This window comes from Eutrema salsugineum, unplaced genomic scaffold, assembly GCF_000478725.1.
Source record: "Eutrema salsugineum unplaced genomic scaffold, Eutsalg1_0 scaffold_5, whole genome shotgun sequence".
In the NCBI taxonomy this organism is placed as follows: domain Eukaryota; kingdom Viridiplantae; phylum Streptophyta; class Magnoliopsida; order Brassicales; family Brassicaceae; genus Eutrema; species Eutrema salsugineum.
This window is the reverse complement of record NW_006256612.1, coordinates 4673782-4696113: the sequence shown is the minus strand read 5'-3', so window position 1 is coordinate 4696113 and position 22332 is coordinate 4673782. Positions and strand designations below refer to the sequence as shown.

The window sequence follows — 22332 nt, the reverse complement described above, 5'->3', positions numbered from 1 at the left end:
AGAAACGGCTCGTAGGTATTGCGTTGTAGAATTTCCACACTCCAAACAGCGCCGAAATAAAGCGTCAACCCTCCCATGTTGATCCCAGACCCATGGAATCGTCAAAGTTATTAGATCAACGGCTCTTAAAAAACCTTTTTCATTAGAAATCTCATTTAGATGTTTGGAGGAGACCCTTGCTCTACAGAGCCCACCGTAGGAACGAGAAGTGATTTTTAAGAGGATATCCCACAGAATGTCGGAAGGGAGAGAGTTAAAGTTTAAGGGGTTCGACATCTTCAAATGGGTCTGGAATGAGCCTATAATTCGTCTAAACCCGAGAATTTATAAGCAGAAATACAGAACACAAACAGGTACAACGGTTATACGCACCGTTAAAGTCGTTAGAACAGTTACATATATGAAGTCGTTTCAAACATAACCGTTGTACCAAAATATCACACACATAGTAGACTTCGAAAGTAGACTTCACCAATAGATGACTTCTTTGAGAACAATAGATGCTTTGTCTTCCTATTCTGGAGCATTCTTGTTATTTTCCTGGTGAATCTTCGACGGCTAAGTATATTAAATAAAAATTGCAACATAGTTATTCGAGTTTAGCTCAACTTACACAATACAGTAGGGTATGACCAGGTTGCTTGCATTGGGAGCAGCTGTATACTTTGTGCAGCTTCCTTGGCTTCTTGCTTTTCCTCCTAGCAATTTCTAGCCATGATTGCCACCGAGACTTCTTCCGTCTGCTTGGTGCACGGCGAATGTCTGGTGGCAGACATATTGAAGTTGGGCCTCCTTGGACCTCTGAAATTTGGGGATATATGTTGGCAGAGTATGCTGCAAACAAGTAGTTTTTTGAGTAAGTCGAACATACAAGAGAATCCACAGATATCCCACCGGCTAAGGCAGCTGTAATAGCATGTGAACATGGGATCTTCTCGATGTAAAACACACCACATTCACACATTCCATGTTCCAAATCAACAATACAATTCCTGGTTCCTCCTTTCACATAGTATCTCCAAGTGTCAATTCGGTCCACCTCCATTGCATCTGCATAATGTCCACGAATCGCCAGCAAATACTCCACTCCCCGAGTATTATGTGTTGTGAGACTCAAAGCATCCTCTCTGCGTTTTAAAAACCACCGACTGAGCTTCTCTCGAATGAAATCCAAGAGGAATGAAATGGGATAGCCACGAGCCTTCTTAAGTGCAGCATTTATAGACTATGCAACATTGCTAGTCTTAATATTGTATCTGTCTCCAACAAAATGAACTCGGGACCAAAGAGAGACATCGGCTTCTTCCAAATAGTCAGCAAGGTCAGGCTTGATCTGTCTCAGCTCCGCCATGTACCGGTTGTAGTCATAGAGGTTGTAAGCATAAGCCACACGTTTAACCAAGTACAACAGCTGCTTCCCCCTAAACTTTGTTACTATGTTATGTTGTAGATGGTAGTAGCAGATCCCTCGTTTTTCCCATGGGAAAATAGTTTCACAAGCTTTCTTAATAGAAATATGTCTGTCAGAAACTATCACCAAAGGATAACCATCTGAGACACATTCACGCAGTTTAGAAAAAAACCATTCCCATGAAGCATCATCTTCACCATCAACAATTCCAAAGGCCAAAGGAAAAATCTGAAAATTTCCATCTTGTGCGGTGGCAACCAACAAAGTACCCTCGTATTTCCCTGTTAGATGACAGCCATCAACCACAATAACTCTTCTCATATACTGAAAACCAGCAATCGATGCTCCAAATGCGAGAAATAGATATTTGAATTTGTTATTCGAATCTACATGAAGAGCTGATACAGTTCCCGGATTGGCTTTGTTCACTGAATGTAGGTAAGCTGGTAGACTCGCATATCCATCTTCAGCTGTTCCTCTGACCAATTGTTGGGCATATATCAAAGATCTGTAAGAGGTAGTGTAATCCATCCTGATGCTAACATATGCTTCATTGAAACCCTGACATGTTCTGGTGTAAGTCCATCAATTATGCCGAAATAGCTTATAAAAAGCTGGCCAATATACTTAGGAGTAGACTTCCCACGGTGAGCCATTCGATGGGCTATTGAACATGTGTGGTCTTTCACATATTTTGTCACCCAAAAAGTGGATGCCTCATTCTTCACGCTCGCTCTAACCATCTATGCACATCCTTCCACTCGACATTTAGCCACAAACAGGTTCTTGGTAGACTTCTGTGTTTTAAAAGCAAATTTTAACATTATGGCAGTCAGTCTAACCTCTGATAACAGCTTCTCTTTTGTAGGGAAACTTGCCCCAACATATATATTATCAGACCATGACATGGGTGTGCTCCCTGTTTCACCATATCGGGTTCTGACCTTTTCAATACAGACTTCATCTTCATCATCATCTTCATCTTTCACTTTTCCGTAGACACTGTAATCTTCTCCGTCAGAGTAAGCTGCATCGTCGACATCTTCTCCATCGTCGTTCACATCAGAACTGTCTGCCTCATCATCGGTTGAATGTTCTGAATTTTCCTCAACATCTTCACCAAACTCTTCATCTGATCGTTCCTGGTTCTCCTCAGTATCCATCTCCACTCGACAGGACACACAAAGGCGTAACAAATGTACTCTGCTTAACGCAATCAAGCTTGAAACTTGTCTATCATTGGTGACATGCATTGGAGGTGTATCTGGAGCCATATTTTGCAACATTGAGACTGGTAGTGCGTAGGTTAACTCGATGATCCCAGTCTTCTTGCCCAAGTTATAATCATCTCGCGCCATTTCAGTAAGCTGCCCAAAGGTGCAACCATCGTTCAAAAACCACATTCTTCCACCTTTGCCCATGTCAACAACAAAATGCCATGAATTCTCCTTAAACTTCCACTCACCGTACACAACTGGAATTTGAGCCATTCTCTGAAAAAATAACCATATAAACCGTATTAGCAAACACTGCATAGAGACTTTTTGTATCAAAGTAGACTTCACGACGAAGTCTACTTTGATAAGCTTAGTACCTTAAAAATCGAAACTTCTGATTCAACAATAAATATTCAATGAAACTGAATAAAAATCACTAGGTAGTTCAATCACTAACTAAGAAACAATTATAAACAAAAACAATTGAAAAATAATTTATAAATTTGCTTAAAACGCGTTTTTACAAAAACGTCAAAACGTAGACTTCTATTGCAGACTTAGAATGTAGACTTCACGACGAAGTCTACTTTGATAAGCTAAGTACCTTAAAAATCAAAACTTCTGATTCAGCAATAAATATCCAATGAAATGAGATAAAATTCACTGGGTAGTTCAATCACTTACTAAGAAACAATTCTGAACCAAAAAATTTGAAAAATAGTTTATACATTTGCTTAAAACGCATTTTTAAAAAACCATAGTAAAATAGACTTCTACATTAGACTTCAAATGTAGACTGGAGGAGAAGTCTACTTTTTCATTGAGAAATCTACAAATGAAGTCTACTAAAAAAAAGGTCATTTTTGCAATTGACCATTCTGTTGATTTTTCTTTCAGTAGACTTCAGGAGTAGACTTCAGGCAAAAAAGGTTACTTTAGCAATTGACCAATGCATTGACTAACATAGTAGACTTCTATTGTAGACTTCATGTAAGAGTAGACTTCTCTGACAGTCTACTTTTGAAGTCTACTTTTTAATTAGAAGTCTATGGAACAAAATAGGTTATTTTTGCAATTGAATTTTTTTAGTAGACTTCACAATGAAGTCTACTCAAAAAAATATTCCTTCTAAGTTTGACCGAACACAATAAGTAGACTTCACAGAGAAGTCTACAGTTTGTAGACTTCTTTGTGAAGTCTACTGAAGCTTTTTGGAATTTTTTAAATTTTTTAATTTTTGAAAAACAGAAGTCAAACACAAAAATGACCTATACGTTTTTGGTCAAACTACAAAAGTAACTTGAAAGTAGACTTCGTATGCAAACGAAACCAGTAGACTTCATAATGAAGTCTAAATCCAAAAGTCAAAATACGGTCAACTAAAAAAATAACCTTTTTTTTTCGTAGACTTCTTAAGCCTTCAAATGAAGTCTACTATGCTTTTTTTTTGTTTTCAAAGGATATCGAGTAGATTTCTCGTGAGGTTTAATGAAGTCTACTTTTTAAAAGTCAATTGCAAAAATAACCTTATGTTGACTCATAGACTTCAGTAGTTCACGAGAAGTCTACTTTCGCGATATAAAAACTGAAATGTGGAGAAATTGAAGTGTGAGGATTACCTTTAACAAAATTGAGCTCCCCTAAGTTTCTCTTATCCACCCAGAACTTAGAATTTCACCGAAATTAAACAACCCAGGTGTCGAGTAAACCAGAATTCACCGAAAAAGCATGGCGCGAAGCATTGTAACTTTGCCCCGATGTTTTGGAGAAGAAATTATGATAGAATGAGCAAGGTTATGAGTGAATGAGCTTAGATATTTGTTTTATTACAGTTTTAAAACTGGTTGATAAGCATTTATTCCATTTTCATGGTTGTTCATGGTGGTTGAAGCTATTGAAGACGATGGCATTCTCGTAATTAAAAAGTCTTTAGAGGGTCTAAGAAGACTTTAGCCAATTAAAGAAAAATCGAATTATTAGATGTATAATGGCATTTTCGTTAATAGTTTAAATGGGAAGAATAAAATTGTGAGAAAATGACAAAAGTTGGAGAGAGAAAAAAAGAGGTTAATTTTGTGTTTAACTTTGAAATATGGGTTAAATCTGAAACTCTCCCTAAATTTAAAGCATTACATCATTTCGACTGGCCAAAATAAAAATATTAAATAATTCTATGTTTGCGGAAAATTGATTTTAGGTCTAAATCATCGGAGCAACTCTTTCACAATTAAGTGAGAACCACTAACCCATTATCACTTGTTTTTATTATATTGTTACAATTGTATTTTGCATTAACTTTTATTTCAAAGATACATTTGGCTCAGTATTATCCTCATAAAAATTATTATTTTATTATTTTTACGAAGTCATAAACTTAATAGTTGATACATTCTATCTAAGGTTAGCCTGGATTTAAATTAACGTATATTAACATATGCATACGGTTTTTTTTAGTTCTATTTTTTTTTTCTCAGGTTTACTCAATTTCATCTCCTCTCGTCGATGCTTCCCTCCTCTATTTCTTCTCTTTGTGACTGCCTCAGCTTAGTTATGGTCGAGCCTTTCTCTGGTCCCTGTTCGTGAAAAAAAGGACCGACGGAAGCTTCATTTACTTCGCTGTTGTTTTTTTTGCTGTCTTGCCATTTTTTTTCCTCTCCGCATTCGCGTCTCTACAGTCTTGTATCTAGAATCTGATAACTGGTCTTAAATTCCTAATAGTTTCTCAACTCGGGCGATTCTGAAACTTTTTCGAAAGAGTTTCAAGGTATCTTCGAAGAAATTTTTATCCTATATTTTTCATGATCTTTCCTTTATTTATGTATCGAGTGAGAATAATCTAGAAGTAGACTCTTTAGCAAAGAGTTCCATGCGTTCTGATGTTGTAAGCCTAATTTAGTCATCAATGTAAGATCTATATGGAAAAAACCGCCAATTTCTAAAATTACAGCCTAATTGGTCTGATCAATAATTTGGTTGACTGAAATAATGCAATCTATTTTTCGGTTTGATATTAAAACACTGAAAATAACGTATTACTTCAGCTATATATGCATCAGATCAGGTGATGATTGTATCCAACTTCAGCTTGCTCAGATAATTACAGGTTAAAAAATAACATTTTCACGATATTTTTGGAAGTTTGGGCTGTTGCTTTTCTTATGGGACGGCTTAATATGTAGAATTTTGTTTAATTTATGAAAATTTTAAATCTATATTAAATGGATTAGAGATGTACTATAAAGTAGCTTTATGGAATGATGCAACAAAGTGACCCAATTTTTATCTTTACGTAACCATCCCAAGAATCTAGTAACTTTTGGAAGATGAATTTCACAAACCTTACTTGTTTATTTGTTACACCTTACATATATAAACAAAAATATACATTAATTTTCTTTATATACCAATATGAATATGCATGTTTACTTGTTTTGGAATAGGACAAATAAGCTGATGCAAGTGGTGCGCTTTATGACATATTAGATTCCACCGATCTGGTTTTAACAACAACCTTTCTTTTCCTTAATCTTAGCACGAGAGATTTATGTTTCTAATTAATGAAATAAAGGTTCTAAAATAAAAGTAACATAGGTCGTTAATAAACTTGTAGCTAATCAAATATTCATAAATGAATTTAGCAATTTTTTGGTTAGTTTTGAATCACGATGCTTACACTTTATTTTCTATGTACAAAATAAAGTTTCGTTAATGAGTTTGTTACAATTAACCATTATCTATAGTTATATCCGAGGAGAGTTACGGGACTTACGACTAATCCAATTCATAATTTCTAAGGCATGACTAATTGAACCATTTCTAACGCATGACTAATTACACGTGTATTATGTGAACTATCTGCTTTTTAATTTGAACAAGATATATCTGGATCCTTATCATATATTTTCGGTTTTCTCGCCTGCATGTGTTCTTTCGGTTTGTTATTGACATGGAAAAAAAGACCCATGTAACAAATTTTGAACATATATAGTAACTTTTCTAGTCTCTTACATTGATTTATATCTGTAAATTAAGAAAAAAAAATTCAAATTCTCTTACAAAATTGATACACAGGGTTTTCTTAACTTTGACCCCCCCCCCCCCAAAAAAAAACGTTTAACTACCATTATCTTCCATACTTTATCCAATAGTTTGGTGAGAAAGAAAATATGAAGCAAAGATGGACATTACTATTTTGCTGGACAAAAATAAAGAACATTGCTATTTATGAGGGATAGATGTGATGGATGACTAATGAATTAGTGAGCTTGGTGGTTATGACTTATGACAATTATAAAATCAACCTAACGGAAAATTCATGGTAAAGAAAGAGCAGGCAAAAAATAAAGGATTGGTCCTTCCAAAAGAAAGCAAATAGAGGGCACATGCTTGATTAGTCAACAAAATAATTGATAATTATGTCACTAACAATCCACTAATTCAACCTTTCGAGTTAAGTAATATGGTTAGGAATCAATCTCTGGCGGCCCTTTTTCCATTTATCTGATTTTTTTTTTTTTTTTGAGAAAAGGCTTTCCATTTATCTGATCTTTCATATGAAAACTATAACATTTCGTCTCTCATATGCCGAAATTTATAAAAGGTTTATGTTATTTGATTTAATCGAGACAGCTAAAACATGCATATATACGCAGTGTTTAAACCTGATAAAAATGCATCTACATCTACTATGTATATTGGCCATAATACATACAAGATGTATCGTAGAAATAAATATCTTTTTATTTTCTACATCGAAGTATCATTCTTAAATTAGAAAATGTAGATCACATAAGTCTAACAAAAAAGAAAACTTGTTGGATTTACAACTGTGCAGTCATATAAACATGCTCGATCTTCAAGTTTTTTTTAAAGAACATTCATTAATTACATGAAAAAATAATATAGGGATACGATTTTGTAGTCATATAATATAGTTTAAAAGGATGTTTAAGGGACAGAGGCTAAAAAAATACAATAAAGTATAATCTAAAGAGAGAAGACTCATAAATTGATAGATCATGGCCATCTCGGCCACCACGTTATGCTTTATTGCATTTCTTGAACTTGTTTTGTAAACTTGATTGATTTTCATCCTCCTGATTTTAGAGAGGAGCCATCCATCTTAAAACATGTATATAAACTCCCAAGATTAAGGTAGTTGCTACCAAAAAAATTTCATGGCACAATTTTATCCAAAGAACCGGAGTATTGAGGAGGAGTTGAGAAATTGCCAAACCAGAACAAAGATCAAATGATGATGTAGTTCTTGTGCTGATGGGAGAAATGCTGCTTAGTGATTGAAGAAATTAATGAAATGGAAAGTGTATTGGAGTGTAACAGTTAGTGAAAGTGTATTAGAGTGTACCAATTAATGAAATGAAACAACGGCAATATTGATGATTGTAACTTGTAAGAAATTACTAAGAATTTTCTCGGCAAAGCCGGAAAAAATGTTGCCGTTCTTTTTCCAAAATCTGTGTGATAGAAAGTCATGCAATTACTTATACATGCATGTCAGCATATGTATTCTGATTGGTAAAAGAGACTTTCAAAAACGAAATCTTGAAAAAAGTAAAGAAGATAGCTTTAATGTTTAAAACAAGAAAAGTTACACTATGTATAGAGAGAAATCAAGAACATCATAAATATCAACACATTAAAACATTATATCTAGAATAGTGTTTTTCCAAAAAAAAAGATTAGTAAGAAACTAAGAAGATAAATATAAATAATAAGCCAAAAAAGGGAAGAAAAGAGAAGAAAGCATATGCTTGTGTATCTTCCATTGCTTTAGTTCCAGCATTGAATCTACAAAATGTAAAGAGAGAAGAACAATGTGGTCAATCCATTATTTTCTATCTTTTGCATGTTCGAATTAAGTTTGCATGTTGATAAAGATCACAACCATTACAACTTGAAGGATATACTTGTGAGTTGTGATCATACATCTAACTATGTTCTACTACGTATGTACTTTTAGTCCCCCAATAGAATATTTTTATTTTAAAAAAAAAACGAGAGACACAATTGCTGCAGAAAATAATAGTTTTTGCATACTCGAAAGAAATATGTGTATCCATTATTTATATAGAAGCTGAAACAATCATGTGTACTGTATATATACTAGATATATGTAACTGATATGCACAATATTAAATTTCATTTAAATTGTTTTAGGTAACCTCAAATGAATTATACGAATATAAAATAGATATAGCTGAATATTATTAATTTTTGGTGCGAAAGACTTATATGTAAATCTAAGGTAGAGGCTATACACAATTTGAACATTCGATTAAACGTAAATAAATGCTAGATATGTGGTTTACATATGTGTATATTGTGTAATTAACTTAGTGATGAAGATCACAACTGGGAACATACTTTAATGAAAGTACAGAACAATAGCAAAAAGGAGATACAAAGATAAGGAAAATTTGTAAATATAAAAATTGAAATGTCTAAATACAATAGATGAAAGGCTTAGTTGGGGAGGGAGAAGATGGAGGATAGCATGTGCATGTGTGTGTAGTGTTTTCGTAAAGACGTGTTTCTTTTTCATTTGGCTCTTTTTAATCTTATTTGCTTCTTTTACAACTTGAAATTTAGACAAGAAGGTTATATAATTTGGTTATATTCCATTGTGACATACATTTGAATTATATACCTTACGAAGTACGTACATTTTTTTAAGAAAATAATTGGCATGCGGTAATGTTAAGTTATTGGTTCTGTTGATCCGAGTTTTAGACCTTATACAAATTATAATTTGCATTCGCTCAAGTATATTTGAACTATATAGGTCGTGTCGGCTGGTTGTACTATTCAACCAACATTGTTTTATATGTATTGTTTATATGCAGTCATAGATGAATTCTCTACATAGAAAATTTATATAAAGCTATTGTTTTTTTTAATAATATATTCATCGATAATTTCAATTTGTGTTAGCGACTTTCCCATATCATAAAATATAAGCATATGTTAATGTGTTGTGATCGAGGCTATGAGATGATAAGATAAGCTAATGAGAGGAATGAAAAGCAAGAATGCTTATTGGTTTGATTAGAAGCTCGATAAGGTTGGATTTCATATGAGAGGAAAAAAAGTTTCTTCCACATTCGGCGCTTTATCATTATTTTATGTTTCTTTTAGGCTGTTATCCATTTCGAAAACAGTACTGGTCCAAGTTGATCACACAATATTGTAAGAAATCAAGTTGGTATATCTAGAGTCATGATCTTACCTTTGTAATACACCAAAATGTGAATACACTTATAATAATTGGAAGTAATTGCCGAACTAGAATGCCATTGGTCGTGGTGAGTTAAGTAGATGCAAAATTGGAAGAAGAGGAGCACATTACTATTCTAGAAATCGCCTCTTGTTTTCTTAAAAAGCCAATGAAGAACATGAACTAATTGGTTCACATTGACTGATAAATAGAATTTTATATGTTACATTTTACTATCTTAAATATATCATTAGCGAATAAAAGGAACAATGGCTTTGACATCGATCAAAAATCAGAATCATTACTTTTCAATCACAAGTTAGTAGTACAGTCGAGATTTTTATGACAATGACATGTAGGTTAAGAGTTTGTGTGAGTGTTGTTATTGTTTCACCACCCGGATTCAAACCCGTATAATGGATGTTGTTGAAAAAAAGAGAGTCAACTTCTATTCTTTCTTAGTTCTTTTCTATGAAATCTTGGCTCGATCATCTTTAAGTGATATAGTAAATTATTTTATGATGTGATGGTGGCCTTATGGTAAAATTTTAAGGAACATAGTGCAATTCTTTTCTTTTTAAGTTCGATTTTTACTAAGAACACATTCGCTTCCATTTAACCAATAAAAAAACAGTAATAGTGTTATGTAAAACTACTCGACGGGTCCGTAACTTCTTGATTAACAAAAATACATTAAAGAAATAATCTACAAAAATACTCGACTTTTGGATTATTATTCTTTTTTACATTTCCCTTTTCAACATCTATTCTACCTTCCACTTTTTATTAATACTTAGAGACAAATTAGATATTTGCATATCAAGTTTTACATTGAAACCTTAAAACAATTCTTGAGTTGGAACTAAAAGAAAAGAGTTTAAAACATTTATTTTGTTCTTGGCCAAAAAAACATTTATTTTGTAACGGAAGCATTATTTAACACACGTGAATACAAACTATACTGTAAACACACATGATACATGAATATGATACAAGAATATAAACTAAGGAACCTGGTGTCTAATAAAGTTCTTTACTTATTCATACAATATGGTTCACAAACAATTGTGGAATCCAAACTAAACAGATTGATCAAATCTTCCTTTAAGCAAACAAAACAAGCGACGGAGTTAAATCTCCATAACGCTCCGGCGACTCAACCACCTCCCACCTCACACCAAACTTACTCTATTACAACAACTCTAGGAATTGAATTTCATATTGATCTTTCTTATTTATATGAATAATATGGTCATCTCTTGCTATTCTGCGGAGATATTTCTTTTGGTCGAATCTTTTTAAATATATGCGAGTATATCTGGAATTCCAATACAAATAAGAAGATGCAACCAATCATGAATATGATGACTGTGATGATTATTGTCTATTGCTTGGTAGGTATAGGCCGTTGGTAGTTATTCCGGTGAATTCCTCACCACCACAGGATTCTCTTAATTATTTATGTTAAACAAAACACAGATATCTACATATATATATATTTTTTGAACATTCAAAACACATATATTGATTTTGAATACTATTTTCTCCGAAAATTACAACATTTCATATACTCGATCAGTCAATCATACAGAATTTAGTAATTTACCAATAATCAAATCCCAAAAAAAAAAACAGAAATGGTCACGAAAAGATATGCATAAAGATTGTTCCATGTGCCTATCGGCATTTTCTTGAATAAATACACGTATATGTCGGATTCTTGAATATTTATTTAAATGATTTTGCCTCGTTAAAGTAGTAGTGAATATAAACATAAGATCTTTCTAACATATGCTTGTATATATAAGAGTGTTGAAACCGAGAAGCTTATTCAATTCAAATCGGAAAAATATATAATCAAATCGGATTTGAATACGTAGTTTTATTTTCTATGAAAAGAAAAAAAGAAATTAGATTAATTAAAGAAAAAAAAAATTAAAGATGAAAATCATAATGATTGACTTAGCAGTAGGATTTTTGCATGAAACAAAACTAAAATCATCTCTTTCTTTCCTTTTGGGCGTATGGTTGAGTTGCACTAAGCTTGGGAGATAAGAAGAAGGGCACACAAGTGCGGGTTGATACACTGGCGGGATATATCCCAAACGATCAGGATAACAACCGACATTGAGAGCTTCTCCGAGTCTAACAGATTTGAAGTAGCCCTTGTCTCCGAAGATGAAAGCCGTGTGGTAACGGGCAGTCTCGGTGGTGGGTTCGTTTTCGTCTACATCGAAAACAACAGCGACTTTCTCTTGCTCGTCAATGAAGAAGCTCCCATTTTCACAGTAAAACATAAGTGTACCAACAACACCAGGGAGTTGTCTCATATCCACGCTCAAAAACTTGCTCCAAGACACAGCGTTGGGCTCAATCCTAGTCGTAACCCAAATCTCCAATATGTCAAATCTATCCTCGTCCTTCTGATTTAGCACCGCGAGCTGTTCATCTCTAACACACGAGAGTGTCACAGTCTCTTCGTTATAAGAGTGAAAAGGGAGAGGCAGACGCTGACCAAATCTCTCTGTTGTAAAGTCAAAACATAGCAAGAAATCTTGAAAATCTTCAGTGATGTCTTGAAAATGTTCAGTGTCTTGTACAAGAGTTCCTTGTGGCAGTGGAGCGAAAAAGTCGACACCTATTTTCTCATGAGCGAAAAAATAAATATTTCCCTTCAAAGACACGCCTCGTTGATGAGAATCTACCTCCCAGTCGGGTCTGACGTCAATAACCCTCCATGAATTAGAGCCAAGGTCGTAGATTTCGAACCCGAAAAGGTGTTTTCGCTCTTTGTAATGGTAATAATCCAAAAACCTCAAGACTTTGTGGTTACGGTTGTGCATGTCGTATCCAAGAGCATACCTGTCTAGTCTGTGGAAACTTGTTCTCGGTCTGATCCACCTTGTTTGTCCCAGAGAAGGGTTCCACACCACAAGCCTCGAGTTGTCCTTGGCCACGCATAACAATAAGCCGTCGCAGTGAAAGACTTTGGATCAGGGCCGTGCCCATGTAGTAAGTTTTGAAACATTGGCCTAGAGCCAAATTTTTTTTTAACATCTTGAAAAGCTTATTTATTTTTACCAAAAATATAAAATATTATAATTTGAAAGGTATATATATACTTTTAAAGCTTAAAAATAGATATTTTCATATTACAGCATAGTTTTTAAATTTTTTCATATAAAAAATAGTTAAAAACAAAATTAAAATATCAAAACAAAACTAAAATATTAAAAAAAAATAGTATAAGATGTTAAATCTCTAACTGTGGTATTTGTATATTTTTCTCTCTTAATTCATTTTGTGTTTTTGGAAATTTGTTTAGGGTCTCAATTAATGTGGACACGGCTCTGCTTTGGATATCTCGACTTGGTCAAGTAATGCTACCTGCTTTATAGATAGATCAACCAAGTCTTCTTCTTCTTCCTCCTTGCGGCGGAGATGGAATCTCACTGAACAAACCTCGGAATCCATCGTCATGAACCCCAAATACTGCTGTCTTGCTGCTGCTTCTTTACCTACAATCCAGTCTTTGGATAAAGCTTCCCATGATTTGCAAGTGGATCGCACTTCTCTCAGAGATGTTATCGGAACCTTGCTCAGTATCTTCTCCCCTACCAGTTTCGGTGGAAGATCGCTTATCCTCTTCGTCATTCTTCCAAAATTTAGTCAGACGCCGCCAAGCAATAGAAATAACTAGGGCTTTCTCTCTAATACAACAATATATATATATAGACGAAAACCCAAAATTTGGAAATAGTTTGATTGTAGGAAAATAAACAAAAAAGTTTGATTTTCTTTAAGGAAAAATTTCCATATATTAATATATATGAACTTAGTTTCTATTACAATTTTAGGACATAGACTTTTGGTGTGCCCTAAACAATACACGAAATATAGTATATTTTTTTCCAGTTTACAATGTACACGTTAGGTTAGTAGTCGAACCGGTGGGTGGCACTTTTTGAACAAATTCAAAAAGTTTGATTTTAAAAGATGTTTATATAATGCTATTTTTGACATTGGATTCGAATAAATGCCTGTTCCATTGTAAACTCGCTAAGATCTCTCTGTATCTCTACTACAAGATTTTGACTTGTGGGTCTCCTCCTTAGATGCAAAGCTTATCTTACAGTTCTCTAAGTGAGTCACTACTTCCAAGAAATCTAAACCCAGAAATCTTGGCTTTTAGACACTGTGAAAGCTCAAGAATCAGGTCCTAAAAATAAAAAATAAAAAAAGAAACAAAGAATCTCACTGTGTGACGAAACAGAGAAGCTTCGAGATTCAAAGAACTTGGATCCGAGCATAGAAGCTCTTTGAGAAGAGGCAGTGGAAGCTACAGAAATGGCGGGATTTACTATGAGCTTGAACCTGCTGCTACTAGTAGCGAACGAGATGGAACTCGCCGCTGAATCTCTACTATGAGAAAACCGGTACGTTATACAGTTACTCTCTGTATTTGTTTTTGATTTTTATGTATATACCAAATGATAAAGTTTTCAAGCTTTTTTACATGTTTTGTTTCATACTGTAATGTTTTGCTAAAAGGAGTTAAATTTGCTAAACATGGAAAATTCTCTGATCTACTACGGTACTTTTCACCGGTAAATATGATCTACAAATGATAACATGGACTAAAAGAAAGCGCAAATTCTGCTACTTGTTTATTATGCAATTGAAAGGGACACAAGCAATTAAAAAGAGGGCTAGAAACATTGGAAAAAAAAAACGAAATCTTTTAATTGTTTGGCTAATAAGAGACAAAGTTGAGTAGAATGCAAGAAACAAATAAAGGTCAATTTAATAATCTCTTCCTTTCCTCTTGCGCGTATGGTTGAGTTGCACAAAACTTGGTAGATAAGAAGAAGAAAACTAGACAAGGCTGAGTTCTGAAAAAAATCTCTGATCTTTACCCAAAGACTACTTACTTCTACCTTTTACGTTTTACCGATCGATAATCAGAGCTGATGATCTACAAACGAAGACATGGACCAGGAGAATGTCATACTTTGCTTGCAGATGGTGCAATTCTCAAATTGTTTATCATGCAATTGAAAGGGACAATAGAAACTTTAAAAAAAAAAAAAAATCAATGGAATGGAAACATGAAAAAGCCTAAATCATTAATTTTTGGGTTAATTAATTAAGAAACATAAATTAATAGTTGATTAGAACGCAAGAAACAAATAAAGGTATCTCTCTCTAATCAATCTCTTTCTTTGCTTTTGCACGTTTGGTTGATTTGGATTAAGCTTAGAATATAAGAAGGGCACACAAATGGGGGGCAATACTGTCTATCTCCCACGCAGTAAGGTTCTCCACGGACATTGGGGGCTTCTCGGAGACCCACAGATTTGAAGTTGCCATCTTGGTAATATTGGTGCCTATGTATCTGTCTAAATCGAAAACCACAGCGAGTTTCTCTTCCTCATCAATGAAGAAGCTCCCAGCATCGAGGTCAAACCAAACTTTACCAACATCAGGGACTTGTCTCATATCCACTCTTACAAACTTGCTCCAGGACACGGCCTGATGTTTCCCTTCACAGATTCTTCACGCTGATGATACTGTATTTCCCAGTCGGGAGTGTCACGGACGTCAAGAACCCTCCATGAACCATAGCTCAAGTCGTAGATTTCATACCCAAAACCGTCTGAGTTTAGATCAAAATACCTCAAGATTTATAACTAGGGCTTTCTCTCTAATACAATATATATACATATATAGACGAAACCCCAAAATTTGGAAAGAGTTTGATTGTAGGAAAATTTTCATATTTAATATACACTTCCTTGAAAAACACTTCTTTTGTAACGGAAGTATTACATTTAACACTTGTGAACACGAATTATACACACATGATACATGAATATATGATACAAGAATATAAACTAAGGAACCAATGTGTTTCTTCTAATACAGTTCTTTACTTATTCATACAATATGTTTCACAAACAATTATGGAATCCAAACCAAACAGATCAATCAAACCTTCCTTCAAGCAAACAGAACCAGAGAATGCGACGGAGTTAAATCTCCATAACGCTCCGGCGACTCAACCACCTCCCACCTCACACCAAACTTACTCTCCGACCTCCAAATATTCCCAACCGCGAGGTGAAGATTCCGACCAACCACATACACTCTGTTCCCATAACAGTTAACCGCAAACGGTCTACAAATCTCCTCAGGCAATTCCGGTCCACAAATCGTCTCCCAAGAATCCGTAACCGAATCATAAACCTTCATCTTCATCCTCTCCAACTCCGACACAATAAACAACCGATCGTAAACCACAACACTCGTACCGGTCCATCCTTCTCTCAGCCCCATCGCCATTGTTTCCCACTGATCAATCCTCGGGTCATAAACTTGACCTCTCGGTGACACAAAAAACGGCCATAACCATCCTTCCGTAACCAAAAGCTTCCCGTTCAAAACCGCTGCATCGTAAGACGCCATGCGAGTCACCATGCTCGAAACACTCTGCCACTTCCCGTCCAAAGGGTTTAAAACCTCTGCAGAATCGAGCTCGAATAAATCAGCAGAGTTTCCTCCGGCTGCGTATACCATCCCGTCTATCACGCCGGTTCCGAAAAACGATCTCTTTGTTATCATTTTGCTCGTGACGGTCCAGTGATTCTTCACCATATCGTACTTCAAGACCAGATCAAGAGGGCAATCAGAATCAGAAACCATCCCGCCGCATACGAACATTGTACCTTCACGAGGCAAAGAAACCGATCTGAATCCGTGTGGACAGACTTTGTCTCTACAAGGCATCGATGGGATTTCGTGCCAAGTGAGGTTTCTCAAGTCCAAAACTTTCCATTGGATTTTCCCTGTGCATCTGCTAAACCCGACTACGAACAGCCACGGTTCTTTAAACCCGAGCTCCTTGCGCCTTGCGAAAAACGTTTCTTTGGTACCGAACAAGAAATGCCATCTCTTGCACACTGATCTCGTCGATACGTGGCTTTGGATTGGAACACGTAAGAGGCAGTTCAGGGCAACATCGTCTGGTAAACCGGGAATCAAAGGTTCTCCTCTGAGGGACAGTTCTGATTCCGATGAACTATCAAACGATGGTGATTGAATCGATGCGGCTACTCTAAATTTGGGAGATAATGTCATCTGAGAATCACCAAGCTTGTGCACAGCTGCTCTTTGGGATGAAACTTTAACCCTCTGCATCTTCTTCTTCTATCTTTTGGACACTCAATTTCCAGAAATAAACACTGAGTAAGCACTCATTTTACTTTTATTCCAGATTCGAATGATCAGTAATAAATAGTTAAAACAATGGAAAGTTCAAAGTTTTCAACTTTGTCTATGTTCAACCTGAAAATGGAGAAAAAGGAAAATAGAAACCTCGAGAATCAGCATCATCACGAACATTAAGACTCATCAAATTCGAGAAAAGTTCCAGATTCTGTAGCTATCGATTGAAATGAAATCCAAATTCGAAATTCATTGAAACAAACCCTAGAAGAAAAGGGGCTAAAATATCCAGAGGAAGAAGCGAAATCGGAGAAGAAACAGAGAAGCAAGACTAGATGGAATAAGTGATCGAAGCTAAAAATTCAAAGATAACAAAGATCAGATATTTCTATATCCTTACAGAACAAGACGGCGATAGTTGCTGTTGTTTGCTTCGTCGCGAATCCTTCAGCTCTTCCCTTCTTTTTTTTTCTTTTTTCGCTCTTTGTGTTTTTGTGTGTCTGTGGTAAAATGGTGGTAGTCAAGAAGACGTAATAGTTTGGGAAAAAATATACTATATGCCTTTTCAATTGATAATACAGATTACATAGTGCAAGACAATATTATAAATTTTGTGTGTATCAAATGTACAGTATCTGTTTAAACTGCCGCAAATCTTTCGTGTAGAATCTGTAGATGACCCTGATTATGAAAAAAAAAAAAGTCTAAAAAATAAATATATCGGCCTAGAAAATGTCTCAGTTTCAGTTGAAAAGCGGACAATTCGAGGCAACGGGCTGAATAATGGGCCTTGAAATGTTATTGGCCTATACAACAAATGGGTCTTGCTACATTTACTGATACAAGTATATAGTTTCTAACACCAAGAAAGATAGATTGAGAATTATTTCTGAACATCAAAAACAATATGATATGGAGTACTATAGATCAAAAAAACGATAGAGTAGAAAAAAGTGAAGAGAGTAATACTGTGACCCCATTATTTATCTAATTATTCTTTTTTGTAATTAGTTGATGGATGTTTTATTTTTGTTTTCTAACTTTGTGTTGAACGAGTGAAACTTTTTTTTTTTGTCTGAGTGGGGAAATCTGAGCTAGATACAACATATGACGATGTCTAACATATGTTTCTTTCTATTTTAAACAAAGGATACAGCTGGAATTCGGATTTTGATAGGGAATACGAATTTACGAAAGTGTATCTACCAATGCAATATAATATGTAAAAGAAGTGAATTTGCATATATGCATGTATCTATTACAATCTCTAGGAAATGAATTTCATAATCTATGAATTTTGTGATCTTTCTGTTTTTTTTTATATGAATAATATGGTCATCTTGCTACACTGCGGAGATATTTCTTTTGGTCGAATCTTCTTCGGTACATGCAAATCTATATGGAATTCCAATTTTTCGAAGAAAAATAAAAAAGAAGATGCAACCAATCAATATGATGATTGTGATTATTGTCTATTGCTTGGTAGGTATAGGCCGTTGGTAGTTTCTCCGGTGAGTTCCTCACCACCATAGGATTCTCTCAATTATTTATGTTAGACAAAAAACATATATATATATATATATATATATTGATTTTGAATACTATTTTCTCCGAAACATTATAACATTTCATATCATCGATCAGTCAATCATACAGAATTTAGTAATTTACAAATAATCATATCCCAAAAAATCAGAAATGGTCACGAAAAAGATATCCATAAAGATCGTTCCATGTGCCAATAGTATCCAGTATCGGAATTTTCCTGAATAAATGCATGTACATATGTCGGACTCTTAAATAATTTTTTTAATGATTTTGCCTCTTTAAAGTAGTAGTAGTAGATATAAACATAAGATCTTTCAAATGAGAAGTTGTAATGATAAGTTGGTGAGATTTAATTTATTGTACCAACTTAGTCTTTATAGCCGTATGTGTCATGTGGCTAACCGAATTATCCCCTTTTTTGTTGTGTTTTGGTGCTCACCATGTGCTAATATTTGGCCATCAATCTAACGTATGTTTGTATATACATATAAGAGTGTTGAAACCGACAAGCTTATTCGATTCAAATCGGAAAAAGATATAATCAAATCGGATTTGAATACTTTTTGTTTTTATTTTCTATTAAAAAAAGGAAATTAAAGCTGAAAAAAAAAATCTAAGCATAATCTACTTTTTTTAGATCCAGTAAAATGTTTAACATGTCAAATATATATATTCTTATAAGAATTAGGTTTTAAGAAGAAATCGTTACAAATAACGAAGACATGTACATAGTATAAAGCAAAATGGCGGGGATCTAGACCAATAGAAGTGTATCAGATGACAACAAAATAAACTTTTAGATTCGCTTTTATGTAGCAGAATTCGAACCATTTCACTATGATTTCAATTATCATTGGTCACTCGATGCTTTCAGTAGTGACAAGAAAAGCCGAATTTCTATAATTTTCGAATGTTTGGTTGGGATTTCAGCCTAAATTTCTCTAACTAGCAAACAACAAGAAAAACTCTTAAATTTGAATTTCGGAGTAAAAGCTTTATACGTTGTTGCTACAAAAATTGTCAATTATATCATGTGTCGTAAAATGTTTACATTTATATAGATTTTGTATGTAAAATTGTATAACATATAAAAATATTTTTTACCGTAAAACATATGCTATCACAATACATCCGCTACGATAACTAGTTGTGTATTGTAGAGATACACCGTAATGTAATAAGTAAGATTTGATCATCAATGCCGTGGAGGATTATAGACAATGGTGAACCTAACGAACTAAGTCTAAAAGACATCCAATATTAACAAAACAAAACTAAAGACAAACAGAAAAAAAAAACAACCGGAGACAAAAAAAAAAACCATGTCATCAGGCACTGAGGAAAGAATGGAAAGATGCCTTCAACATCAACTTTAGAGAAACGTCGTACATTTTGTCTTCAAATGATGAAGCCACTTGTTGGATTGTCACAATTCACACCAATGAGATTTGCTTTTACTTCGATAGCCAATTCGGCCAATGAGATCTCTCGTTTTCTTACGAGTTGTCAGCCATATCCTTTTCCTTCTTTCTTGGTTTTCTTTCAAGTCAATATGTATTTTCATACTATGGTTATGTAACTATGTACAGTCACTAAGCCCTAAAAATAAATAGAGACTATAGAAAAGGCATGACTGCATGAGTACTTTCCGTTATTTCTAACGGCAAAAAGGTATTTTATTCCAATGGACTAGATCATTAATTGTAGATAAACAATTCAGATCTTACGAGTACTGTCTAAAACTATCATTATCGGGGTCTTTTAAGAGGGTATCTTAATTTTTTTAGAATTAAAATAATATAAATTAATACTCTATCATTAAAATCGTTTTTTATTTGGGTATTTTTAGATACGTCTCTAAAATCCAGGTGTCAATAATTAAGTGGATAAAATTGAGAACACAATTTTCTCTTTCTCTCTCTCTTTCTACCATTAAACCCTATAAAATTAAAGGTTTCTTATCACAGTTTTTTAATCTAATTTAATATTAAAAATTATCAAAGAAACCATAAAGTTATCACCGATAATGATGCTCTAACGAATTTACATTAAACAGTGCAAACAGTTTGAAAAAAAATGCAAAGAGTAAACGTATTACTTTTTCAAAGTAATTGAATCTTATCTAATGGTTGAATTCTCAGATACTAAAACTAATAACAAAAAGTATTAAAATAAAGAGTTGAACGCAAATGCAAAAAAATTGAAAGTCTTATTGGGAGAAAACAAAACAACAAGAGTTATTTAACGAGAAAAATGTAAGACAATAGTAAAATGGTAAGCAAACGATTAAAGATAAAAGGTAGAATCATTTTTGGTACCACTAATCTTTCACAACTTTTGTCATTGATATCTGTCAAAACATTATGTCTAATGGTTTTACCAACAATATCATGTGTCAAACACTCGATATAATTGGATACGGAGGATCAAACATTTGATCTAATTACGAAAAAACAATATAGAGCACAAGTCATTAAGGAATACACGATAACATCAATATATATACAGAGTAAAAAGAAAAAGAAAAGGAAGATAATAAATATTTTTCATATAGAAACAACTGAGTGAAACCAACTTTTCAAAGTGCTTTCAAGGCCACCTAAATTGGAGTGATCAGCCATTGGCAGTGTCCACTACTAAAGAAAAATTTAAAGCCTCTCTGATCAATGATTTGATCTGTCAATTTGTTTACTCATCAAGAGGACACTTGCAGATATCTATTGTATTTATATATGTATTATCAATTATTTTCTAATAGCTTCAATCGGTGTAGAATGGAGAAACTTTCAATTATTTCCATTGTTATCATTCTTTCAAACTTTTCTATAAATTTTATTTCTATGTGATGATATGAAACAAAGCTTTTAAAGTTAGTTGTATATTTTAGTGAATATAAGTACATCTTAAATCATATATATAGGTCTAGCCATATAGCTACAGGCAAGTTGAACAACACTAAGATTTACAGTTAGCCAAGTTGAACAACACTAAAATTTGCGGTTAGCCAATTTGAACAACACTAAAATTTACGGTTATATTTTATTTTGCTAAAGAGCGATCGAAATTATTAAAGAACAAAACATTGAACCAGATTAGACTTAACCAGACATTTACTGAACCAGATACATTCTAATCAGAAAACAAAGAGCTTCAAGAGAGAGGGTTAGGAAAGCATCAATTTGACATCAAACTTACAGTTATAATAATCCAACAAATTATCCACTTATCATCGCTATAAAATGTATGATTTAATATTTATTTTTTTGATAAAATAAATTAAGATAATATTGAATCGATGTACAACTTAAAAAGATCTCTTCGATTGAATAAATATATAGATATGTAAGAAATCCTTTTAAGATTATAAACCGAACAGAACGATTGTAATTATTTTAGCACCTACTATAAAAATTATATAGTTCGACTTATGCGTTTGTAGTATGTATTTTGGTAATACGTAGTGAACTAAGACCCGTTTTAAAATAATAAATTATCTTTAAGAATATTGGCTATACAAGAATCCAAGGGTTATGAATATGTACATATGTAGCAAGTGGATATCGTACACAAGTTTTCCTACTTTTACCAAATTTGAATAAAGTTAGGTTTTGATCCAAAACTAAGTAGTCACGAGACTTTTATTCAAGTACATATTACCTCTTGCCAACCCAAAAATTGACCCTACACATGAACCTCAA

At 33.8% G+C, this 22332-nt stretch overlaps 2 protein-coding genes across 4 annotated transcripts; both read right to left on the bottom strand.

Moving 5' to 3' along the window:
* Nucleotides 1–1225: 1225 nt before the first annotated feature.
* On the bottom strand, nt 1226–13516 carry LOC18992094. The gene is made up of 5 exons (XM_024152210.1): nt 13207–13516; nt 11851–12848; nt 2254–2904; nt 1681–1972; nt 1226–1551 (listed from the first exon to the last, which is right to left on the bottom strand). Exons 1-5 carry the CDS (start codon nt 13514–13516, stop codon nt 1226–1228), a joined length of 2577 nt encoding a protein of 858 aa, XP_024007978.1.
* A 2152-nt stretch (nt 13517–15668) lies between these two features.
* LOC18992093 (F-box/kelch-repeat protein At1g30090) lies at nt 15669–17651 on the bottom strand. Of its 3 annotated transcripts, none has more exons than XM_006415451.2 (2): nt 17487–17651; nt 15669–17206 (listed from the first exon to the last, which is right to left on the bottom strand). In XM_006415451.2, exon 2 carries the CDS (start codon nt 17057–17059, stop codon nt 15863–15865), a length of 1197 nt encoding a protein of 398 aa, XP_006415514.1. In that variant the 5' UTR covers nt 17060–17206; nt 17487–17651; the 3' UTR covers nt 15669–15862. The 3 variants fall into 3 exon arrangements, with proteins under 3 accessions (XP_006415514.1, XP_024008902.1, XP_024008903.1); XM_024153134.1 differs by having other exon boundaries at nt 15669–17082; XM_024153135.1 differs by having other exon boundaries at nt 15669–17072.
* Between the last annotated feature and the right edge of the window lie 4681 nt (nt 17652–22332).

Coding starts and splice junctions, on each gene's coding strand:
- LOC18992094 (XM_024152210.1), bottom strand. CDS start 13,516: ATGACGAAGAGGATAAGCGATCTTCCACCGAAACTGGTAGGGGAGAAG. Junction 12,849..13,206: donor GATATCCAAAGCAGAGCCGT/GTCCACATTAAT, acceptor CCTGATCCAAAG/TCTTTCACTGCGACGGCTTA. Junction 1,552..1,680: donor TCTAACAGGGAAATACGAGG/GTACTTTGTTGG, acceptor AATGTGTCTCAG/ATGGTTATCCTTTGGTGATA.
- LOC18992093 (XM_006415451.2), bottom strand. CDS start 17,059: ATGCAGAGGGTTAAAGTTTCATCCCAAAGAGCAGCTGTGCACAAGCTT.